General features: G+C 40.7%; 1 protein-coding gene across 2 annotated transcripts; it reads left to right on the top strand.

Annotated features, from left to right (window-relative positions):
* The first annotated feature begins 585 nt into the window (after positions 1 to 585).
* Positions 586 to 8,694, top strand: ubxn6 (UBX domain protein 6). 2 transcript variants are annotated; one of them, XM_071895766.2, is made up of 11 exons: positions 586 to 764; positions 1,281 to 1,435; positions 2,042 to 2,106; positions 2,230 to 2,358; positions 2,532 to 2,629; positions 3,055 to 3,130; positions 3,596 to 3,680; positions 4,188 to 4,407; positions 4,983 to 5,113; positions 5,278 to 5,426; positions 6,173 to 8,694. In XM_071895766.2, exons 1-11 carry the CDS (start codon positions 682 to 684, stop codon positions 6,296 to 6,298), a joined length of 1,317 nt encoding a protein of 438 aa, XP_071751867.1. In that variant the 5' UTR covers positions 586 to 681; the 3' UTR covers positions 6,299 to 8,694. The 2 variants fall into 2 exon arrangements, with proteins under 2 accessions (XP_071751867.1, XP_071751868.1); XM_071895767.2 differs by having other exon boundaries at positions 2,042 to 2,110; positions 2,240 to 2,358.
* The last annotated feature ends 65 nt before the right edge of the window (positions 8,695 to 8,759 follow it).

Below are 8,759 nucleotides of genomic sequence, written 5' to 3'. Positions count from 1 at the left end.
GATATGGAATGGATCAGGTACAATGTTCTGATGAAACATAAAACATGCATGCTTGAATATTTACAAATGAATTGTATCCAAACCTGTCTTCCATGATTATTGAGTCATGATGCAAATATGTTAACATGCTAATTTTATCTTAAATAATGCCAGAAATCTGTTCAAGTTTTACAGTATCTTACAAGAAGGGTTATGTTGTTTATAATATATAAATTACAGGAGTAAGATTTCCCTGCATTTTCAGAGCTACAGGCCAGTGAATCACAGGTGAGCAGTTCCTGGAGGAGACTTGCCAAACAGGCTAACAGAGAAAATAAAGGTGGGAACATCCTTAATCACAGAATACAGACACTAAACTTTGATCCAACCAGTGCATTAATCTCATAATGGACAAGGTGCGTGAGTGAGTGAATGAGTGAATTAATGTGTGAGTGAATCTAAAAATGTAATCAGTCATTAGGGACCCTGGAGTCACTATTTTGGTGTTTTCATACTCAGTTTTGAACCCAACCACAAGGGGGCGACTTGACACTTATGAGGCGGAAGCAGGTTTCTGTGTCAGAGTCTGCTGTCAGCTGAATTATTTTTGTTTTGGTCCTCCTCCTTGTTGCTAACGCTAGCTAGCTGCTTTTCACCCATTTGTGTTTTCGCGGGCGGTATTTTCTGTGACAGTTAAAAGAAATGAAGAAGTTTTTTGATGACTTTAAAAAAGACATTAAATTCAAATCCGCAGGGCCCGGGAAGAAACTTACAGAAGAGACCAGGCAAATAACAAACTTTCTTCAATCGCTCTAGAGCTACTTAGCTTTCTAACGTTTGCTAATTTAAGCTAGCTAGCTAGTAATGTTTAGTAGTTGGCTGTTAGCATGTCAGGAAGCTAACTAGGGCAGTACTGTTATGTAGAGTTAGTTCAGTAGCTAGCGGTTAAGTTAGCTGTTTGCTACCGTTAGCAGCAGGTTATGTAATACTTAGGTTAGCTCGCATAACGGGAGGCGCCCTGTGATTTCAGCATAATCCCTAAAGAAGATAACGTTAACACTCTAAAGTAACGTTAAAGTGATTGTACCGTTAATCGCCCACCCACTAGAACAGAGGCTTGCCAGCTCATTTACGTTAGTTGACAGTGTCCTAGCTAACCCTACCGTTTGCGTATTTAATAGCTGAGCTAACTTAGCTAGCTGCTTGACAGACAACACTTTTGTGCTTTGGTTGTTGGGCTAATATAAAGCCGCAGCCTGTCTCCTCAATCCCCCTTCTGTCCTCTGTACACAACATTGTAGACCAGACCCTCATGTGCGGCAGAGCAGTGTCAGTGCCAAGCCTCGCTATGCTCCCACTGAAGGGGCCCAGAGGGCAGGAGCCGCAGCCCTGGCCAGGATTGAGCAGCAGCATCGGCCAAAGGTCCACACGTCCCATGATGCCATCAGGAACCAGGGTTAGAAATACTCTGCAGCCACAGCAGTGTCTGTAATGTGGCTCGTTTTGTGTGGTACCTATAAACCCCTGTACACAAACTTACTGAGTTGAAATGCATCCCTATCTTCACATTGATATTTAATTGTTTATTTGAGAGTACATACACACTGTCAATATGAGGGCTTTTGGTTTTGCGGTGAAGGAGGCATAGTCCTGATAGTGTTGAAGTTGTAAATGCTTATCAACACATGTTGTACAACCAAGTCAAATTTTAGTTTGCTACCTTGCTACATACATGAAGAGAGTAGAGATTTGCTATGAGACCTGCCATGGTTCTCTGTGCAGTTGTCCCTTTGCTGTTTATCTCCCATAACTTGAAATGCATGGAAAGTGTATAACGCTGTTGTGCATACTCCAAGTATATAGTAAGGGGATCATGGCATCAGAATGTGTTCATTGATAATATGCATTGTCTAAGCACCAAGGTAAGTGCTTGGTAAAAGGTGCACAATTGCTCCTCATCTCTTTAAAAATTGATGCAGCAGTAATGACTGTGTTGGTGTGTTAAAGAAATGGCTTACTGGAAAAGACATGTAATTGTCTGATTTTCCATATTGGCTTGTAGTGAAAAGAGAGCTGGAGGCAGAGGCTGCTGCACTGGCCGAAAAGGAAATGGCTGCCACAGCCGAGGTACGTATGGGGGAGAGGGGGTGATGAAACCTATCATTGTATCACCCAGTCTTTAATATTGTACATACAAGCTAATGACATGATGGTGAAATTAAACTAGGTTTGATTGACAACTCTTTCCAGGGATCCAAAGTGCCAGTGAAGGATCTTGCCTGTCTCTCAGTGTCAGGTGTGTATTTCACCTGTCCACTAACTGGAGCCACTTTAACTAAGAGTGAGAGGGAGGTACACATTAAAGAGGCCATTTTCATGGTAGGTCTGATAATAAAGATATTGTCACGTTATAATTTTAGCTCAAACTAGAATTTGTTTGCAAATCTTCGCGTCTCAATAATGCACTGTAAGCCTTTTGTGACCTGATCTGAATTGGATTGATGGAAGCTCTAGAGTAGCTTTGATGAAACATGTGTCCTTGTTACTGTCAGCGGTTTGAGGAGGATGCAGTGGAGGCCTCAGTTATGATGGTCCACACCTTTAACAAGGACAGAGAGAAAGTGAAGGCTGCTGTGGACATCATAAGCAAGTAAGACACTAGATGATGATAATACTAATGATATATTGTATTCTCTATGGGGCTGATGCGCTGACGGATGACAGAGAGAACGGAGGGCTGTTCGTCTTTTTTACACAGCGTTGTCCGTAGTTATCAGTTAACTGTTCACTGGCCTGTCAGAGATGTTGAAGGCAGCCCCCTTACAGATTATCCACTTTTTTCAAAAACGCCCTGCCTTTGTTTCGTGTTTCAGTTGGATAAAGAACGGAGAGTGACGGACCCATATACAAATTTCATACGTTTCATACGTTTCTTTCATCTGTTCCTGACTTAGAAATCTTGATTTTGTCTTTAACCTGTTTTGTACTATCTTCATAGACTTGAATATTTTCATTAATTTTAAATTTTACAAACAAATACCATTATTTAATGTTTCTTCATTGTGTTGCCAACAGGTACGTTGAAAATATATGTAAGAATCCCACAGAGGAGAAATACAGGAAGATTAAACTGAGCAACAAGGTGTTCCAGGTATGTCTGAAACTGGATTCTCTATTAGTGCCCAACCATACAGTATATATGTGCTGATAGAGATTTACTTTTGTGGCATCATTTCTGTTCAACATGGTTCATCATTATAAACCCTGTCTGAACCAAATTCTCAACTCGAAGATACATATTTTGATACACATTTATTTGGGGATTTTGTTTAGAATCCGTCTTTCTTCTTGTGGATCTTGTGTACATTAAATAATCATAAATTATTGCACCACAGTGTAGGCTGGTGCACTGATATATTGCTTGAGCTCTACTAAATATGAAGCAGAAAGTTCTCTCTCAGTTCGTAGCCTTCGACCCTTTCCCGGTCATATTAAATCATGGACTGTGAACGCTTATCACAGATTTTATGGCGCCTTTTCAGAAGAAATACAATGAGGAAATAAGAAAAGACTTTAACATTTTTATTATCATTCCCTCCTTTGTGTCCTTCTCCAGGAGAAAGTGCGAAGTGTCGAAGGTACTAGAGAGTTCCTGGAGGCCCTGGGCTTTCAGAGCAACATGTTCCCTGTAGAGGGACAAGGTAAATTCTCCCTGATGCTTTAGATACACAAATTGATTGTATATACAGTATAAATATATTGATTCTCGATAAAGCGTTGTTTTCTGCACACTTCATGGGTCATCTGGGTTAGGTTTTTCTTAAACCTGCAATAAGCAATATCAGACCTTATAACCAATCCTGAACCTAATATGTGCTATGTGGCGATTTCATTGAGACATAATGGTATAAACCAATATCCAGTTATTACAAGATAGAGTCTGCACAATAGAAATGGCTCCCATGGCGTTTATTACCACCACATGTGACATTTCGAGCGTAGGCCTGTGCTCTTCTTCAGACATGTCTGAAGTGCAGTTTGCTGTTTACAAATGTGTTGCAGTTTCTGTCGCCCTCTAGTGGTCAGAAAATATTGCTTATTGCAGCTTTAATATATCACTGTTAACAGACGGTTAAAAAAATGGCAAACAATAATTTTGAGTGAGTCGCTCCCTCCTCTCACTCTCGCCCGCCTTTGCCGGAGATCAGAGGAGGAAGAGGAGTTCCTGGTGCTGCCGGAGCAGAACGCAGACGCCCTGGAGCTGATGAAGGAGAGGAGGGATCGCCTCCAGAGGGGAGAGCCGGTCAGAGCTCAGCTGGACCGGCAGCCTCAGGTGTTCAGATCCTCTCCCGACGCCACACGCTTTGAGCTGCCGCCCGAGTTCTACAACCTGACAGCGGAGGAGCTCAAGCGGGAGCAGCAGCAGAAGTACAGACTCTTTGGCTTTCCATGTTCCACCCTAAATTATAATAACAACATTTATATATCTCTTTCACACACACGCATATACACAATCGTGTCTTCTCTATAGGCTGTCACTTTACAGCATCATCAAAGCAGACATGTTTGCATTCTGTATCCAATAGCAGACGACATGACACAAAACTCTTGTAAACACCACCCTTGTATTGGGTGTCATTTATATAACATTTAACCCAGTCTCAATCTTTCTTTTGAACTGCATTCTTCCCCAGTTAATAGTCTGGTGTGAAAGGTGTAACAGGGAAGAGATAGAATGGAAGGAAAAATACAAAGAAGATTTCTTATAGAATCTGTTAATTAGTTCAGCACAAAGTTCCTGTCATAGACACATTTTCTTAATGCGAGTGCTAGTCTTAAAAACAAAGCTGTAATATGGATTTTAATTTGTGTGGGACAGCTTCTTAAGTGGGACTTAATCTTAACAAACTCTGGTAGTGTTTGTCAAACCTCACAGGGAATGCAAACATTTTGAGAGACCCAGCACAGGAATGAGCAGCTTGTCTTGTGTGTGCGTTTGTCAGGAGCGAGTTGGTGGAGAAGAGCGCCATGCTGCGCACCAAGGCCATGAGGGAGAAGGAGGAGCAGAGGGAGAGGAGGAAATACAACTACACTCTGCTGAGAATCAGACTGCCTGATGGGAACCTGCTGCAAGGTCAGGATCTGCATGTTTTCTAAATCCAGTCAACATAAACAAAGTAGAAACTGTCTTTTTTTGTATATTTCCTTTAATAGGCCTATATTGAGTAGAACAAGAAGCAGTTTTGTCATTGTTTTGATGAAATTGTTAATGGAAATGAAAATGATCTGTGACCCCAGGAACCTTTTATGCGTGGGACCGGGTTCCTGTGCTGTTCGGGTTTGTTCGGGACTCCCTGGTGGACGGCTGGCAGCCCTTTGAGCTCATCGCTCCTGGAGGTCAAAAACTACAAGAGGCCGAAGAAGTCGCCCTTGCAGAATGTAACTTGGTGAGTTGAAACCAGAACCCACTAATGAATCTGTCAACACAATGCAGAGTCCCTATTAAAAGGTATCATCTTTTAAACGACTTCTTGAAACATTTTTATACACAGTTTGAACTTTTTTGTGCTGTATATGACTGTTTTTTTCCTTTCTAACTTTGTTCTTTTATTGTTTATGCTATTGGCTTTTATGTATTGCTTTATTGTCTGTAAAGCACTTTGTAACACTGCAACTCTACAAATTAGGGCTGGGCGATATGGTTGAAATCAATATCACCTTAATCATAAGGATTTTTTTTCGATGTTGATATACATCAATAATAATATGGCTCACATATGCAAAATCACATTAAATGATCAAATCCCATTGAACCGAATTGTAATGTTAGGTGTGATGTCAAACAAAACAAAAATGTTCAAATAATATCCCTTAAAATGTTTCATACCTCATTTTGTCAAATATTTTAAATAAAACTTGCTTGTTATCGTCAATTTAGACAGCAGAATTGTGTCAGGATATCCCAAAATCACCAAATCATCACGATACGATTCCACTGAAACAATGAAAAATATTGAATTATTGTCCAGCCCTACTACAAATGTATCTGTGCATTTGAGAAATATTTGTGTACCTACTGCACGCACATCTCGTTGAAATATCTCGTTGAAACAGTGGGGCAAATTCCCAACAGTTTCCTTTAGTATGATAATCAGATACTGAATAACAAAGTGTACCTGTTTCCCTTCGTCAGGTCCCTGCAGCTCTGCTCACGTTTTCCTGGGATGCGGCTGTGCAGGCGGACATTGCAGCTGCTGGCGGAAAAAGCCCGGCTCTCCTCAAACCGGAGCTGCTGGAAACCATCCGGACCCTCAGCTGAGCCGAACCGCTCTGACCCCGAACTCTCCCCGCTACCTCCCTCCCCGACACTGCTGGGGTGAAATTGCCCCTTACCATTGACTAGTGCTCCGTTTCTCTTTACAAATACTAACACTAGTCATTAGCAGCGGTGTTTCCAAACAGACTAGGGGCAACTTCACCCTAGTCCCCCCTCATCTTCCTCATTATCCTCTCTTTCCACTGTGGGGATAACATCATCCTCCCTGCAGCCTATCTCAGCAAACTGTTGAAACACTATTCTGTTGAAGGAAGCGCTACTAGCAGTTGTCAGGAAAAAGCAAGGGACAAGTGTTGTGTTTTTTTAATTTTATTTGTTGCATCCTGAATGTACATGCTGTATAGTAAACTGACTATGGAAGCAGTCCTCTGTACTCTACCCAACAGTCAATCAGTCAGTTATGTATGGCATATGGAGAGACCTTGTTTTAACTGTGTCGCCACTTCTTTCCTTGCTCCAAGTAAATCATGCACAATGCTTACACAACAGTTGGATTAACAGAGATATACACTCCTGGGTGTACAGTTATGTAAAAGAGAAGGAAGACTGGTGGAGGTGAATTAGGCAAGGCAATTAATCTGACCAAACACAATTATTGACTTGTATTAAGTATCTTGGGTAAGATTTTTTTTTTGTTAAACTTCAAAGACTTAGATGGCTTTGAGTTTGGCTTGGCAGTGCTCAAGGTTAAGTCAGTGTTTTGTTGTTGACGGGTCTGATTTAGTGTGATAAGAGTTACTGTAAACATGAGCAGTGGCCTTGTACTCACTGGTGTTGTACAACAGGTTTTTCTTATCTACATCTAATAAATAAAACCCCGATATGTAATTGAAAAAAATAGTATGTCAATTATGGGCATGTACACAAATTTTGAACCATCAATCTGTCAAACAGGCATTGTTTGATAATATGATTTGACTTTGAGATGCAACATTTTCAACACAACTTGAGAATGTAAAGAATAAGACTGGAAAAAATATCAGTCGCACACAAATGAGTTGTACAATCCCACTGGGTGTAAGGGTTTTCTGTTGTAAGAGTCCTAGCCAGGTGCAGACAAAGTAATGGCGATGCTATTATAATATAATAATATAATATATAATACTAAATATTGCATTTCTCCAGTTTTAAGAAGCACTTTTCAGGAGCAAGCATTTAAAATAGGCCTAATGTATTAAGCACTGTTGGTGTACAGTCAGAGCCCCCTGAATGGAGAATGAAAGAAATAGTTGGAGGCAAAAGTTTGATTATATTGCTTTGTCCATACTAAAATGATTTAACTGCAGAGGCTCGCTGCAAAAGCTTCATGTAACCACCTTACTGTAGCACGCAAGCTGTCGTGAATTACAATTCTGATGTTTGTTAAATCTGGCAGCATGGAAACTGTTGTAGTGGTGGTTGTGCTTACTTTAGTCTTGTATTTGTTTGTATCAAACACATTTCCTTGTGAGATAGAAAAGGGTCTATATTTCACATTCAGCAAGGTGGGAGCATTGAAATGGATTTCATAGAACAGAACAGACCACTGAATTCAATGAGAAATTGTGGAACAAACGGCACCATCTTTGGTGTACTTGGCCCCACATTTTATTCTCTACTGGGCAATGTGTTTTATCTCCACCCTTTCCCCTGAGGTGTGTCCTTGAAGGTTCACACATTTATTTTGAAAAAATTTTCCATACATAAATCCATGTCGGGTGTATGTGCACTTTCTAGTGAATCAGTGAAAGGTGAAAACGATGCACTAAATGAATTCTATAGATGGGGCAAAGTGTCTTTTTGTGTTTGTCGTGCTTGTGGTTGGCTAGGGTGACAACGACCTACCTCTCATCACTCATTTCATCTCTCCAGTGCATCTCAAGTGAGTTAGACACAAACACAGCACAGACACTGGCCTCGAAGGCCCTGGGGTTGTGTCATTAATTTTTGTAAACAATGGTAATCAATGTCCACCACTTAAGATTAAAACCAAAATTAGCTGGCTATTTAAAATGCAACACATTACAACTGCTGGGTGTTCAGAAACAAGTGAATGTCAAGTGTCAAATATCATTTTCATGCATAATTTGATGTACAGCCCCAGTGTGCATGAGGCCCAGTCAGCCATAACATCAATATTCCCGCTCAGCTCGGACACAAACTGCACTGCGCTCACCTGCTGTCTTGTTCAGCCTGTCCACCAGTCGCCCATAGACTTTCTATACAAGGATGTAAATGTTTTATTGGCAGTGTAACCTTATTTAGAATGAATAGTGAAGAGCAGTTGTGATCTGTCCATACAATGAAGTCCAGTTGTGTTCTATTGCTTTTTAACCTGCCTGTAACAAAAATAAAGACTGCATTGCATCTTTTGTTTAATAAACCTGATTACAAGGTTAGCCAGTGTCCTGGACCTCAATCTGCATCTGGAGGAAATACTCAAAACTTCAAATACAAAATCCAT

The sequence above is a fragment of the Centroberyx gerrardi genome, chromosome 9 (genome assembly GCF_048128805.1).
Source record: "Centroberyx gerrardi isolate f3 chromosome 9, fCenGer3.hap1.cur.20231027, whole genome shotgun sequence".
NCBI classification, from domain to species: Eukaryota; Metazoa; Chordata; class Actinopteri; order Beryciformes; family Berycidae; genus Centroberyx; species Centroberyx gerrardi.
This window is presented reverse-complemented; position numbering and strand designations above follow the sequence as displayed.

What these genes read in the sequence shown, in the direction of transcription:
- ubxn6 (XM_071895766.2), top strand. Translation starts at nt 682, where the DNA reads ATGAAGAAGTTTTTTGATGACTTTAAAAAAGACATTAAATTCAAATCC. An exon ending in TGAGCAACAAGGTGTTCCAG is followed by an intron (nt 3,131 to 3,595) that starts GTATGTCTGAAA and finishes GTCCTTCTCCAG; the next exon opens with GAGAAAGTGCGAAGTGTCGA. An exon ending in CCCTTGCAGAATGTAACTTG is followed by an intron (nt 5,427 to 6,172) that starts GTGAGTTGAAAC and finishes TCCCTTCGTCAG; the next exon opens with GTCCCTGCAGCTCTGCTCAC.